This window comes from Gossypium arboreum, chromosome 11 (assembly GCF_025698485.1).
Source record: "Gossypium arboreum isolate Shixiya-1 chromosome 11, ASM2569848v2, whole genome shotgun sequence".
In the NCBI taxonomy this organism is placed as follows: Eukaryota; Viridiplantae; Streptophyta; class Magnoliopsida; order Malvales; family Malvaceae; genus Gossypium; species Gossypium arboreum.
In genome coordinates, this window is record NC_069080.1 from 817,624 (window position 1) to 832,748 (window position 15,125).

General features: G+C 33.4%; 2 protein-coding genes and 1 long non-coding RNA gene across 3 annotated transcripts; 1 reads left to right on the top strand and 2 right to left on the bottom strand.

Annotated features, from left to right (window-relative positions):
• Positions 1-5,726: 5,726 nt before the first annotated feature.
• Positions 5,727-6,907, bottom strand: LOC128284243 (uncharacterized). Its single transcript, XR_008274625.1, has 2 exons — positions 6,765-6,907; positions 5,727-5,958 (listed from the first exon to the last, which is right to left on the bottom strand). It is a non-coding gene; the product is annotated as an uncharacterized LOC128284243 (long non-coding RNA).
• A 2,284-nt stretch (positions 6,908-9,191) lies between these two features.
• LOC108454629 (uncharacterized) lies at positions 9,192-11,502 on the top strand. Its single transcript, XM_017753154.2, has 5 exons — positions 9,192-9,580; positions 9,961-10,222; positions 10,316-10,512; positions 10,686-10,873; positions 10,971-11,502. Exons 1-5 carry the CDS (start codon positions 9,477-9,479, stop codon positions 11,255-11,257), a joined length of 1,038 nt encoding a protein of 345 aa, XP_017608643.1. The 5' UTR covers positions 9,192-9,476; the 3' UTR covers positions 11,258-11,502.
• A 1,167-nt stretch (positions 11,503-12,669) lies between these two features.
• LOC108456184 (dehydration-responsive element-binding protein 1D-like) lies at positions 12,670-13,826 on the bottom strand. The gene has a single exon (XM_017754782.2). The coding sequence runs from the start codon at positions 13,600-13,602 to the stop codon at positions 12,934-12,936; it is 669 nt and encodes a 222-aa protein (XP_017610271.1). The 5' UTR covers positions 13,603-13,826; the 3' UTR covers positions 12,670-12,933.
• Positions 13,827-15,125: the final 1,299 nt, after the last annotated feature.

The window sequence follows — 15,125 nt, forward strand, 5'->3', positions numbered from 1 at the left end:
GGTGGTCTACCTCGTGCTGTAATACTCGGTCTCCCACTCTGGTTCATATTTTGCTCGGATAATCTCGGGCAGTCTTTAATAAAATGATCGGCTGACCCGCATTTATAACAGGAGCGGTCATGAAATCTACAACTCCCCGAATGCCATTTACCACAATATTTGCACTCTGTCCTATCCCGACGATCATTTCCAACACTGGCAACTGAAGTAGCTCGTGTACTCACAGGGGGTCGATCGTGGTCTCGTCTGGAAAAACCTGAAGTATTATTTGATCGGCCTGAATCATCTCGAAATTTCTTCGATGATTGCTAAAAAGACTTTCCTGAAGATCTTTTACGAAATTCTCCAGCTTCGACATCAGCTTTCCTTTTTTCTTTACTAAGTTCTTCGGCTTTGCAAGCTCGCTTGACAAGTACTGCGAACTCTCGTATTTCAAGAATGCCAACAAATATCTTTATATCTTCATTCAGCCCTTCTTCAAAATGTTTACAAATAATAGTCTCAGACGATACACATTCCCGAGCATATCTACTGAGTCTGACAAACTTCCGTTCATAATCAGTAACTGACATGGAACCCTGTTTAAGCTCAAGAAATTCTTTTCATTTCTGATCAATGAGCCTCTGACTGATATATTTTTTTCGGAATTCAGTTTGGAAGAACTCCCACGTCACCTGTTCTCTGGGTACAACAGAAACCAATGTGTTCCACTAATAGCAAGCAGAATCATGTAGCAAGGATATAGCACATTTCAGGCATTCATCGGGTGTGCAAGATAATTCATCAAGTACCCGAATAGTGTTGTCCAACCAAAATTCAACTTGCTCGGCATCATCACTATCTGTAGCTTTAAATTTATTAGCCCCGTGCTTTCTGATTCTGTCAACCGGAGGCTTATTTAACCTCGTCTGATCACTTACCGGAGGTATTGTAGGTGCAGGGGGCGTATTATTTGGGAGTGGTGGTTGTGGAACAGCCGTATTAGTTCGAATGTATTGGTTGAACCAATCATTCATCACACTATAAAAAGCCTGTCTAGCCTCGTCATTCTGATTGCTTGCAATAGGTTGAGAGTCTATCGGCACTGTCCCATGTGAGGGAGCAGGCGCTACACTCTCAACATCATCAGCTACTACTCGATTGGGATCGGGATCTATTACTATACGAAAACACATTTTTAACTGTCAGAAATCGTCACACTATCATTTAACACTATATGGCATGTATAACTAGACTCATACACGCTACGTTAGTCCTAGAATCGACTAAACCGTAGCTCTGATACCAATAAAATGTAACACCCTTAACCCGTACCCGTCGCCGGAGGGTTAAAAAGTATTATCATATACAAAAGAGTCATATCAATATAATTAGGTATAGCGATTTATTCTTAAGTTCAATTCAATCAGACATTGAAAGCATTAAGCAAATCTCAACCACGTATTCACATTAACCATTTGGAACACATATAGTAACTTATCAAGCTATTTTCGCATGGCAACCCATATATACATCATCAAAAAGATAGTTATTTAACAACAAAAAGTCAAGCCTATACATGCCATTATCGAAAGTTAACTACTAGAGTACCAAGAAGCTTAATAGTGTGGTCGACTTCGACTTTGAGATCCCCGAGACCGTAGCTGACGAACAAAATCTGCAAAACAGAGAATTAAGGTAACGAAGTAAGCATTACTATGCTTAGTAAGTTTTAAGCAATGCAAACAATTAATTTACTTATAGATCGATTATTCAAATTTTCAAGAAATCATTCCTAGATAATTTCCATTTTGGCCAAGTATCCATGAACATAATGCATATGTAGCAAATTCACCTCACTTGAATCTAAATTGAATTAAAACCAAATATTGAAATCAAAAATAAGATCATAAGAACTCGAAAAGCATCTCATTAACAAGTTTTAACCATGTTTGCAACAAAATCACAAATTCACTACAAGCTGTCTTCCTGAGCAACAGTCACTAAATTATTTATAACTGGAGCTAAGAAACTCCAAATCAAGTGCCATTAATTTTCCCTGAAAATATACTCATATATCTTCCATCCATCAAATTTTCAGAATTTTTTGTTTGACTAATCAATACCAGATTTTTTCTTGAAGTTTTCCCTTGTTTCACTATTTGACTATTCTGACCACTCTTCACTACGAATCAAATTTCTCATTATACAAAATTCAAAATATGTTATCGTTTATTTCATTTGAAACTAGACTCATTAAGGAGTCTAAGAATATAAATTTTATCTTATAACCATTTTTTTACCATTTATAATGATTTTCTGAAAACAGAACAGGGGACCTCAAAGTCATTTTGACTCTGTTCCATGCCACTTCAAATATCTCATTATTGGAAATTCTTTTGCTTACACGGTTTCTTTTATAAGAAACTAGACTCATTAAGATTTCATGACATAATTTATTTATCCTCTAACTCAACTCCCACAATTTATGGTGATTTTCCGAAATCACGTTATTGCTGCTATCCCAAGCAGATTTATTACACATTCTTTGCATTCATATTATTTAACATGTATATCACCAAATCAATCTCATGTAACCTTTCACCATAACCGAATACACACATACACGTATGAGATTTTCACATATACTTCTCATTTCGCATTCATGATTCAATTCCGATCAATCTAACATATAAAAGTATATAATACATACCTGACCAACTTAATGCATTGAACATATTCAATGGTGGTTTCCTCCGAACATTCAAAATCACAATCTTACTCAAATCACCGGTATTAAGCCTGCTAGGTTTTTAAAACCCGAGTCCAATTTCTAGCACAAAGCCTGCGGGACTTTAAGCTCGGATATATTTCCAGCACACAGCCTGCGGACCTCAAGTCCGGATATGTTTCCAGCACGTAGCCTGCGGACCTCAAGTCCGGATATGCTTCCAGCATGTAACCTGCGAACCTCAAGTCCGGATATGTTTCCAAGTATCATGCATACTTAGTCATATTTGAACACATTTCGTTTGACTTATCACTTTAGAAGTCATTTAATACATTCGGATATAAACTCAACATGTACATCATCATATACAATTCGGCTCAAGAGTCATACCTAATATTACATATTCATTTCACCATTCAAGCTTAAACCCAAAGTGACCATTAGACTATCAATCATATACACGAATTATTTATTTCACATCCTAATTCACGTACAAACCAAAAGGTCGTAATTCACCTAATATACTTATACAGAGGCATCATCAATTATATTATAAAGGAGACTACTCAAAACTTACTTCGGATATTTTTTTGAACAGTTGCGGATAGGCTATATGATTGCTTTCCCCTTTTCCTTATCTGATCTAGCTCCTCCCTGCTCTTGAGCTTAATTTAAACAAAAAGAATTTATTTAATTACTTATTCAACTATACTTCTTAGTAGTCGCATATAACAATCATACATAACTCCAATACATGTTTATATTTTATAAAATAGGTCATGACTCAATTTCATACTTATTTATTCCCTATCTAATTCGCATGCATAACAAAAATTTACATAACTTATTATGTTACCTTATACATGAATTTAACTATATATATATTCAATTGTCTCTATGACGCTAGGTGTATACATAAGGCATAAATATACATATATATATATATATATATATATATATATATATATATATATATAGTGCATGCCTTGATATCATGTAAACCCCATTCAGCCCTAACTAAACAAACTTTACCTCCATTTAAAAATTCCATTTCATGACCAATGTAGCAATTTCGTATGAGTATCACCTATGCCAAACAATGACAATTCATACTTTTAACAAGATTAACTTCTTTCATCAACAAATTCTTTTGCAAAACTTAAAGGCTATAATCAACTTATTTCTTTGTTAACCATAACCGAATGTGCAAATTCATCCATCAAATTCAAAGCTTTGGCATGGGCTAAGTAAGAATCAAGATGATCAACCTAAAACAAGTTAAAATTTCAAAAATCTAACACAATTCACTAAACTTCTTTATGCTACAAAATGACCGAAAGTTTTCCCCTAAATTCTTTCTTTCTAATCGGCCAAGAAAAACAAACATAAAGCTTTGTTTTCATCACCCATTTTTCTTTTTTTTTTATTCATTAAATATAAAATATAAAGCCATTTTAAGTAATAAATAATATATTTTTATATAAAGCATCATCATGGCCGGCCAATAACAACAAAAAGGGATATTTGACATGCAAGTTCAACCTTTTTATAATATGCATTAATAGACCACTTCAATTTTACCTATCACATTTCACAATTGCCTCACATGAGTCCTATTTAATAAATTTCACATATAAATGACAAAATTAAAGCATGAAATTTTCACACATGCATGTACACATACAATAAGCATAGAATATAACGGTTAATTATTTTTATGACTCGGTTTTATGGTCCCAAAACCACTTTCCGACTAAGGTCAAATTAGGGCTGTCACAAAAAAAAAGAGTTGATTGAGTTTTACTCATCAGAAGGATGTGTATTGAAACACACTTAAGCATATACTATCTTCTGATTTAAGGGTTTGATGCGAGGATTTATAATTAGTAGTAAGACTTATATAAAAAAGATTACCCAAAAAAAACCATAAAAAGTGGCGGAGATTAAAGCCTCAGCAATTGAAGTTCGCCTACTATATAGAACCACCATAAAAAGAGTGGTCCAAACTCATGCAAAATCAAGGTTGCAATAACATGAAAGCCACTACTAAAAGCAATTAATGGTATCTATGGAAACTTCAAATAACAGCCTTTTAGCTACCAACTACCAAGCCAGCAATTCATAATTTCAAACACATTTATAGTTTGTATATATATAAAGCATAAGAGAAAGCCTGGAAATTACTGTCTATCTTGATTAGGGTAAATTCGGAACAAAAGTCAGAATGCTATTTATTCTTACCATTCAAAGCATATTTGGGATATTATTTCACCGTAATCGTTTGCTTTCTAACCTGTGCAGGCAGTACCATGCCTTCAACCATCATCTACTATTGGGCTTTTGCCTGCGCCACTTGAACTGATTAGAAGAACAGTCATAGTTCTGCATGTTAGGGTTAAATTTAAGCCCATTAAGAATTTCCATATTAGGAGGCCTCAAGGATAAGAAATATGTACACCTGTGCAGGACAATTAAGCACTTTAGTTGATTTTGTACCTTTGATCATTGTTCCAAGATGATTATTCTTACACCGCCATTGTAATTAAAAACACTCCATGACATGTAGAATTACCAGTACTAGTTGGCTCTGTACATTTGATTATTATTGGCATTCACAGCGGACAAATAATATTACGGAAAAGAACCACTTCAATCTTTTTCAATTTCGAAATTAAGCGAATTGATCTCTTTCAAAAAAATAAGAGTAATTTAACATTGGTCAATGTCAATTTTAAAAGTGAGTAATTAAAATAATTAATTATAATATTATTATTAATGTTTTCATCAATTGTACATGATTTAGATTGGTGTAATAATAAATTTAATCCTCAAAGTTTATATATTCTACCAATTTGGTCCTAATTTAATAAACTTATCCACAAAATTTGTGTAAATATTAAGACTAAATTTATTAATTTTTTTAAATTAAAGCCAAAATAAAAAATATATAAACATTAAAAACTAAATAATATCAATCAAAATTATATATAATACACGAATAACATTAACTCTGTAATTAATTTTCTGTTGCTATTTATTCTAACCATTCAAAGCATGTTTGGGACACTATTTCATTGTAATCGTTTGCTTTCTAACCCGTGCAGGCAGTACCACGTCTTCTATTGGGCTTTTGCCTGCACCACTTGAACTGATTAGAAGAACAGTCATAGTTCTGCATGTTAGGGTTAAACTTAAGCCCATTAAGAATTTCCATATCAGGAGGCCTCAAGGATAAGAAGTATGTACACCTGTGCAGGACAATTAAGCACTTTAGTTGATTTTGTATCTTTGATCATTGTTCCAAGCTGATTATTCTTACACCGCCATTGTAATTAAAAAACTCCATCACGTGTAGAATTACCACTACTAATTGGTTTTGTACATTTGATCATTATTTCCATTCACAGTGGACAAATAATATTATGGTAAAAAACCTTTCTAATCCCTTTCAATTTTAAAATTCAGCAAATTGATTTCTTTCATGAATTGATTTCTTTCAAAAAATTAAGAGTGATTTAATTTCTATTAATGCCGATTTCAAAAGTGAGCAACTAAGAACAATTAATCATAATAATAATATTAATGTTTTTCATCAATTGTACATGATTTTGATTGGTATAATAATAAATCTAATCCTCAAAGTTTACACATTCTCCTAATTTAACAAATTTATCTGCAAAATTTATGTAAATGTTGAGACTAAATTTGTTAATTTTTTAGAATTAAGGCCAAAATAACAAAATATATAAATATTAAAGGCTAAATAATACTAATCAAAAGTATGTAAAATTGACTAATGACATTAACTCTGTGATTAACTGTCCTCAGTTGCTCATTTTCGAAGTTAATAGAGATTAAATTAATCCAATTTTTCGACAGGGACTAATTTGCTGAATTTTGAAATTGAAATTTATTGTTATGTTTGATACTTACCTCTTACAAAACTTCCACATCTTACTTTAAAAACTGAAAACCAATTTTTATCATGGAAGAGATGTAGCTTAAAGTAAAGCCTAAAGGGAAGATGCAGATCTTTGAAAAGCATTGGATATACCTTCAAGAGCAGAGCATCATCTGACCAAGCTATCTTTGAGTAAGTAGCTCGCTCTATATGAGCTAGTCATGGAGACTCAATTGACCTAGCTTAAAAGAATATCATATATAAACCTTTAGACTTGCGCATTTCTTAGCAATGTAGAATTACTCAACATTGCAAACTACTAACAACAAAGTCAGTTCTCAAAAGCCGCAAAAGTTGGTTTAAGGTTTCCAAATGTATGACATGAGCATTATGGCAAAAGATGCAAACAAGAGAATGGAAAAGGGATGCCAGTAAAGAAATCTAGACAGCAACCTTGTCCAAGGTTAAAGATTCATTTATGGATTTGATTGTGTTTCTGATACGCAACAGCCTACAAAAACCCTTCAAGACTAACCTTAGCTCCACCAAACAACTTTCAACAGACGATAAAAACTTCCCTAAGTGCATAAAAGAGATCATGCCTAAAATCTTACCATGCTCCACTAATATTTCACTCTTTTCCCTACCAAAGGATCTTATCTATGAACAACCAAAGTTATCATTTGAGTCAACAAAGCATGTATTCACACCTTTTCTTTGTGAAAAAAAAAGAAAGGTTATTGCCATTTTCTGATTTTGCAGTTTTAGGAAATCAAATTCCACCAGCATATATCCAGTTAACTGGATAGACAGATAGAAAATTTCACGAACATACAGATTCGAATAGCAACAAATGTTTTAAATGTCAACTCTAAAGAAAATACGATTTAATATAATCGTAAACTATTTTAAACCTTTCGATGCAAAACTCTTCTAAAATCTGACCTCCAAAATAATAATGATAATAATCGGCTACGCAACTTCCATAACGGATCTGGCCTGGTGCCTGTAAGCTCAATTTAAGATCAAGAGAAATTACTTACAGAGAATATGAGCATTAATTGAGAGAGTACCAGAGTAACAAGAAGACTGCCATCGAGTTATCAAGTTCGGCGACTCAGCTTTTCCTCGGTACCCGTTTCTCACTCGTAGATCCTCGAGCCGGACTCACTCACGATAGGACGGCGAAAGATAATTTTCAATCTTTCCCAGGCAGGGAGAGAAGTTGGCTGGAAATGATGTGATTGGCATAGAGGGGAATTTTGAGTTTTTTCGCGCGTGGGATTGAGCTGGCTAAGGAGAGGCACGGTTACAGAGACGGAGACAAGGTCAGTTGCAGCACGTGTCTTTACGCCGAAGTAACTGTTTTTAAAAATGTTAAATTCTGATTTTAATCCTTCTTCTATACTTCAATTTTTGTATTTAATTCCTATAATTTAATTTGGGTACTATACTTTTAGGTATAAATAGTTATACTGATGTGATTTTTTGGTAAAAATGTCATGGAGATCCTTGTATTAGTAGTTGAATTATATTTTACCCTTCTACTAAAAAAGTAAATTAATTATTTTATGTTAGATCAAATAGTAAAATTGTCACTCTGTTAAAAATTTTATGTATTTTTACTCTTAAAATTAGTCTTTATACATTAGCATGAGGTATATATGGCATGCCACATGTAGTTCTTGGTTATTTTGTCAATAACACGATTTTAACAATAGAAATTGATGAAAATTTTAACAAAAAATTAATTTACTTTTTAATCTAACATATAATAATTAATTTATTCATATTTTGAGTAAAGAAAATAAAATGTAATATGAAGTCTAGTGTATGTGCCTCCATAGTAGTACTTTTATCGATTTTTTTTCTTAGAAACATCATTTTTCAACGAGGGACGGTAGCAACAAGCAAGCAGGGTCCTATCCCCTTAAAAGTAAGAAATTTATGCTTTGGTATTTTTGAAAATTGTAAATATACATGCTAATATATAATAAAATTATATTTTAATCTCTAAAATGTTAAAACCTTTGATTTAGTGCTTCTAAAAACTATAAAGTTATAAGTTAATGTAACAGTAAATTTGCTTTTTAACTTTCAAATTTTATAGTTCAATTTCGGCTCGTCCCAAAAAAAAATTCTAATTTCACCATGTTTTCAATTTATCATGCTTACATAGATTCTTTTATGTTAGAAGGAATGATGTTAAGACAAAGCTCAGATTAGTATTTTAATGAGAGTAATTAATAATATTAATTATTTGGACTAACAAATCATATTATACAATTATAAGATCAAATCTATAAAAACTAAATCTCAAATTTAAGCATTGTGGAGGGACCAAAACCAAACTTGTCCTTAAATAAAAAAAGCCTCTGAAGGAACGACACCGTATAAAATGGTCAATGACCAGTGGCATAATCGTCAATACGGATGAAATCGAATGTAGTTTTAGGAAAAACAAGACAACATAGTATACCTACGTGTCAAGATAATGAGCTCAGCACATTCACGAGATTCTGGTCTCACGGTCACGATTCTCCATAAAACAATAAAATAATAACTATGATAATATTAAAATAAAAATAACCCAGCTTAATTATTCTCCTCCTTTTTTCTCCCCAACATTGACTCCCACACCTGTTCTTCTTCTCCTCTTTTCTCCACTGAGTTCGTTTTTAAAACCAGCTCAACTCGGTTCTGCAAATCGAACTCACTCTCCCCTCCTCTTTCTATTCTATTCCATGGGGCAGAATCCATCGCGTCATCTCTGGAACCTCAATCACCTATCCTTTATTCTGTAGAAAAAAAATAATTCAGGACTTTTTTTTTATCTGTTGACTTTTTTCCCCTTCCTTTTTGGCCATGAATCAAATAGCTCGAAGCCATTTGATTATGTTTCTTTTTGCTCTTTCCTTTCTTGTTCCTTCACTTGAAGCTAGTGAAGGTGATGCTGATCCGATTTACAAGTAAGTTGACTCAATTTCCATTCTTCTTTTTTTTTTGGTTCTATTCGCAGGATTCAACAAAAAAAAAATGAAGCTTGGGTCTTTAGCTTTTGAATATGTGGTAATTTCTTGATAGAAATAGATGCCCTTTTTGTTTAATTTCATGAAAAAGTTATGTTGGTTGATTATTTTTGAGAAAATTTTGTTTATAATTGGTGGTATACAAATAAGAATATTCTTACAAAACAAGCAACAATTACAGATTTTTATGGTGTTTGAATTTGCTATATTTACAATATTATCTATTTGGATTTAATTTGATGACCTTAATGTCCTTTCCCGGCAATTTAACTGTTATTCTCGTTAGGTTTTTGACAATTATTCTTATGTGGTATGTTCAGGACTTGTTTAGAAGATTGTGAAATAAGTGGGTGTGTAGGGGAAATGTGTTTTCAACACTGTAAATTCTCTTCCGATGGGAAACCAATTGATGGACCATGGTATTTGCAAGAACCCCTTTATCAGAAATGGAAACAATGGGATTGTCGGTCTGATTGTCGGTACCATTGTATGATTGCTAGAGAGGAACAGAGATGGAAACTCGGTGGGAAACCGATCAAATATCACGGAAAATGGCCTTTCCAACGCGTCTACGCGATCCAGGTTAACAGAGGCGAAATGTGTCTTCTTGTTGTGTTGGTTTTTTTACGTTGTTGTTCTTGTTAGTGACGGTTTAATTTGGGTGAGTTTTTTCAGGAACCGGCAGCTGTAGCATTCTCTGCGATAAGCCTCGCGATTCAGTTTCATGGTTGGCTCTCGTTTTTTATCCTTTTGAATTATAAGTTGCCTTTAAGGCCGGATAAAAAGACTTATTATGAATACACTGGCTTGTTTCACATCTATGCCATCCTTGCAATGAATTTCTGGTTTTGGAGTGCCGTTTGTCACACTCGGTAAGTAGTCCTCTTTGTACTAATGTCACGATTTAGAGAATTTTGACAATGATTAGTCCTTTTTTCAATGCCTTTAGGAATTAATTCGAGCAATAAGGTGTTTGATCATTTGTTCAACAAAGCGTGTATAGTGTAACTCTTGTGCAATGTTCTCTAACTTAATTCACCTGTAGAGATGTCGAGTTGACAGAGAAGCTGGATTATTCATCTGCCGTTGCACTAGTTGGATTCAGTTTTATTCTAACAATCCTACGAACCTTTGATGTGAGAGACGAAGCTTCGAGAGTCATGGTTGCTGCTCCGTTGATTGCGTTTGTGATGACACATATCTTGTATCTGAACTTCTACAAGCTTGATTATGGTAATTCAGTTTATGAATCACTGATCTCTTATCCTGAGTTATTCTCTTATTGGTTCGTTTTGGTATCCTTTTATAACAAACCCGGATTTATTTGCAGGTCTAAATACGAAAGTTTGTATGGCCATGGGTGTAGCCAACCTCCTCATTTGGGGAGTTTGGGCCGGTATAACGAGCCATCCTTCACGGTGGAAGGTCTGGTTGTTCAATGTAGGGGGAACCATCGCATTGCTATTGGAAATATACGATTTTCCACCTTATAAAGGCTTTATCGATGCTCATGCTCTCTGGCATGCAGCCAATATCCCCCTCGCATACATTTGCTGGAGCTTTGTCAGGGACGATGCCGTGTTCAGGACCTCAACACTCCTCAACAAAACGAAATGACTTTATTATCTGTCAGAAACGCGTGCACTAACCCCAAAACTGCGAAACCCTATCGAGTAACCGAACTCACCAGTGATGAAGCCATCGATGGGGGCTCTCCTCGTCTTCTCTTTTTGCGCGTTTCTGTAGAATCTGTAAGTCCAATTTTTTGGACTGTCTTTCTTTTTTTTTTTTTTTGTGAAGAATCGTGTATTCACGAAGATAACACAGTTTCAATGTAAATTTTTGTGTTTTGTATCTTTAAAGTAGCATGTTTTACTTGCATTGATTGTTTTAGTCAGCTTTATATAGCAGCCAAGGCATGTTTAAAGCATACTCATATCATTTTCAAATTGAATTTATTTTGTTTCGGGATTTCGATGTTCAATTTTCCTGAGACAAGTTTGAAAACTCATTTAGTCTAATTTTTTTATAATTATGGGTAATCAAGTATAATTTGAATATTGCAGTTTTTACATGCAAATAAATAGCAACAATGAATTTCAAGCCCTTTTAATTTTTTTAATTATATAATTGTGTAATTACAGTTTTATAACTTCAAAGAAATAGGAGGTATTTAAACTATAAGGTAAATTATATCCAATTTCACTAAATTATTAGTATGTTTATGTCTTTATCATTTACTTTTTAAAATTATAAATTAGTCACTATACTATTCAAAAGTTTTCATTCAAATTATTGGGTTGTTAAAATTATTTATATATGGTTTTCTCTGTTTGCATCAATTGAAATATTTTTTTATTTCTCTTCTATAATTCAATTTTTTTCTTGAAATAGTTTTAAATGTCAAATCTACAATTTAAAATTCAAATATTTTATTCTTCAATCTTCCACATGGATCGTGTTATCAATTTAGATCTAAGATTTACTCTACTAATTGTGGGAACTAATTTATCATATTGATCATCGAATTGTTTGATAGTCAATTTAATTTTTTTTTTTTAAATAATCTAGTAACTTAAATCCCTAAAGAAGCAATAATAAGAGATAAAGCCCAGAAGTAGTTGGAAGCCCATTTACAATGGTTGGGCTAAGCAAGCAGGGTGGTAAGCTAAAGTTGGCTAAACCCGATGCTATTTACAGCAATATTAGCTTTAATTAATGCTGTAGCTGTTTAATTATCAATTGATTTATGTGAAATCTTATAATGGCCTTTGGATTGATGGTTAGACTTTTTCCTTTTGGCTTAAAAATGAATTTTTTCATGCGAATTGAATCTTAATTCGATTGGTATAGACATTATTATTAATATAAGAGAATATAAGATCGAGTGTATTGAAACATATTATCTTCCTATTTATAGATTTAAAAAAATATTATAAAAAATTCTAAATATTCTATTAAAAAAGAATAAATATGATAAAAATTTATAATAAAATTTTTAAAAAATTATTTTTTCGATAATCAAATGATTTGAATCACTCTAAAAACAGCATCTTATTCATTACTTGAGACGATACACACAGTTACACTTACGTGTCAGAATCGTGCAATCAGAATCAAAACTCTGGACCCCATTTAAGACCATCCGTACTTACTAAAATATTTGAAGTACGGACCAATAATAAGGTACCAACAACCTATACTCTGACAATAAGCCAATCTTACTAACCTCGTCCATGTATACACACATATATATATCCTAATTATAGAATTTCCTATGTATATTTATACTTTTAAATAGAATAGCTCCACAGCTGCACACAATCATCGACAAACTCAAGTTCTTGTTCATCTTTTTCATATCCACTGTGAGGCGGAGACATCATCATCCCCGCCGCCATGTTTGCCAAAAACTTTTCTCTCCCAAACACTGCTTCTTCGTCCAAATAAAACACTTCTTCCGACTCTTTAGTTCCCTCCACCGCCGTGTTTTCAGCTGTCTTTGAGCTATCTCCGGCGGAATCAACAGGTCGGAAAACTTCCGCTGCCTCCGCCGCCGCTTTCTGGATGTCTTTCGGATCGGTAGAAGCTGGTACAGGGAGTCTCCAAGCAGAGTCCGCGAAGTTCAAACAAGCCAACCTTCCTCTCAGAGCTAACGCCGCCACGTCGTGGGCACGCGCCGCCATCTCTTCTGTCGGAAAAGTCCCGAGCCAAATCCTTGACTTTTTGTAAGGTTCCCTTACTTCACAAACCCATTTTCCGGAGTTCCTCCGGCGAACTCCTCGGAACACCGGGTGTCGAGTCTCCCGGAATTTCTTCCTTCCCGCTCGCTTCTTGGGGTAACACGAAGCTAACATCACGTCTTCATCGGAAAAATTCGGCGGACGAGAAGCTCCATTTCCACTCCCACTATCTGACATCGGTGACGAAACCGACCCATAATCTAAACTCAAAGAATCCATAACAAGGAATAAAACCGTGAATTCAACTTTCAATTAAACAAATATTTGACTTTTAGCATTTGAACAAGGAGCTTGACATTGAACGTTCACTCCCAGTAGAATAAAATCAAACCCAAAGTTGTAAAATAAAAGATAAGTTTATGAATTTGAAGTGTGAAATGAAAGGGGTTTTTATGTATATGAAGTTGTTGAGATCATAGGATTAGAAAGTACTCGAATTTTATACAGTTTAAAAATAAGGGGGACGAACACGGAAAGTGAAGAGGATCCAGGCTGTGGGTATTGTGGGGTCAAAGGTGGATGGGGATCCACGCTTGGGTTTCTCCTTAGCCAGCTGTACCAATTTTTCAGACAACTTCTCGATACTTCATGGAACGACACGTGTTCTATTTGACATTTTGACTATTTTTTTTTTTGTGTTCGAGAAAATTATTGTTTCTGTAGCTGTCGGAATCATAAGCGTCAGCTTCAGTATTTTCTCTTACATTTCGAGCTACTCGCACCATTTATCTTTTAACTGTTCCAATGAGTGATGTAATTTTAATTTTGATTTATTTTTATAGTTGTCAATTTTTTTGTACAACCTTGAATTTAAATAAGCCAAGCCTATACATAATGCTATGGTAAGCAAAAGATTTGTCTCTTTGCTAAATTAAGGAAATTTTATTATTAAACTCACAAATCATTTACTAGAATATCAATTAACCACCTTGTCCTAGCCTATTACATCACTAATTAATTCATCTCTTGCAAATAAAAATTTTGTTTGTTCAAATCCACTTCATCAAGTGCATAAACTCAAAATATTATTGAAATGTGTATTAAAATTGTTGATGTTCGAATCTAACAATATAGAGATGAGTGATTCATTTTGTTTAGTGCAAAGTGAAGAGTTGCCTTAAACAATGTTCAAGGAGAGATAATATTATAATTGAAAAAGAAAGTTGAGGGAGAATAAAGAGAGAGTTCTCTTTTCTTTTGTGGCTATGGTCTTTTGTATCTTTAGTTGTGGCCTCAATTGCCATCCTCGAGCCTCTATTGGTGGGTCAAATACGATTGATCAAGTGATTTGTTATTATAGGCTTAGGTACGATAACGTTTGGACATGCTATTAATCATTTTAGATGAAATGTGTTAATTGGAATCAGAGATGACAATTAATAAGCGAGACTTGTTCTTAAGAAGTAAGTGAAACCCTCATGAGTGTTTCGAATAATTTTTGTTTGAGGTATTTATTGAGCTTTCTACTCCGTTTAAAATGTTGGGTCATCACAAAAAATTATTTTATGGCAATATTTATATATTTTTAAAAAATTATTTTAATTTTTGGGGTAAATTATTTAAATAATCACTTTTGTTTACCTCATGTTACACTTTAGTCACTTACGTTATCTTGTAACATTTTAGTCACCGAGCCATTAATTGCCGCTAACGGTATAGTAGTAAACTGACGTTGCACATTAAATCATCATTTCATACAAAATTGTGGGTTAAATTATACAGCTAGTGCCTATATTTTTTAT

Excerpts from the sequence above, each read along its gene's own strand:
- LOC108456184 (XM_017754782.2), bottom strand. The coding sequence starts at position 13,602 with ATGGATTCTTTGAGTTTAGATTATGGGTCGGTTTCGTCACCGATGTCA.
- LOC108454629 (XM_017753154.2), top strand. The coding sequence starts at position 9,477 with ATGAATCAAATAGCTCGAAGCCATTTGATTATGTTTCTTTTTGCTCTT. Across the intron at positions 9,581-9,960 it reads GATGCTGATCCGATTTACAA|GACTTGTTTAGAAGATTGTG; the intron begins GTAAGTTGACTC and ends TGGTATGTTCAG. Across the intron at positions 10,874-10,970 it reads CTTCTACAAGCTTGATTATG|GTCTAAATACGAAAGTTTGT; the intron begins GTAATTCAGTTT and ends ATTTATTTGCAG.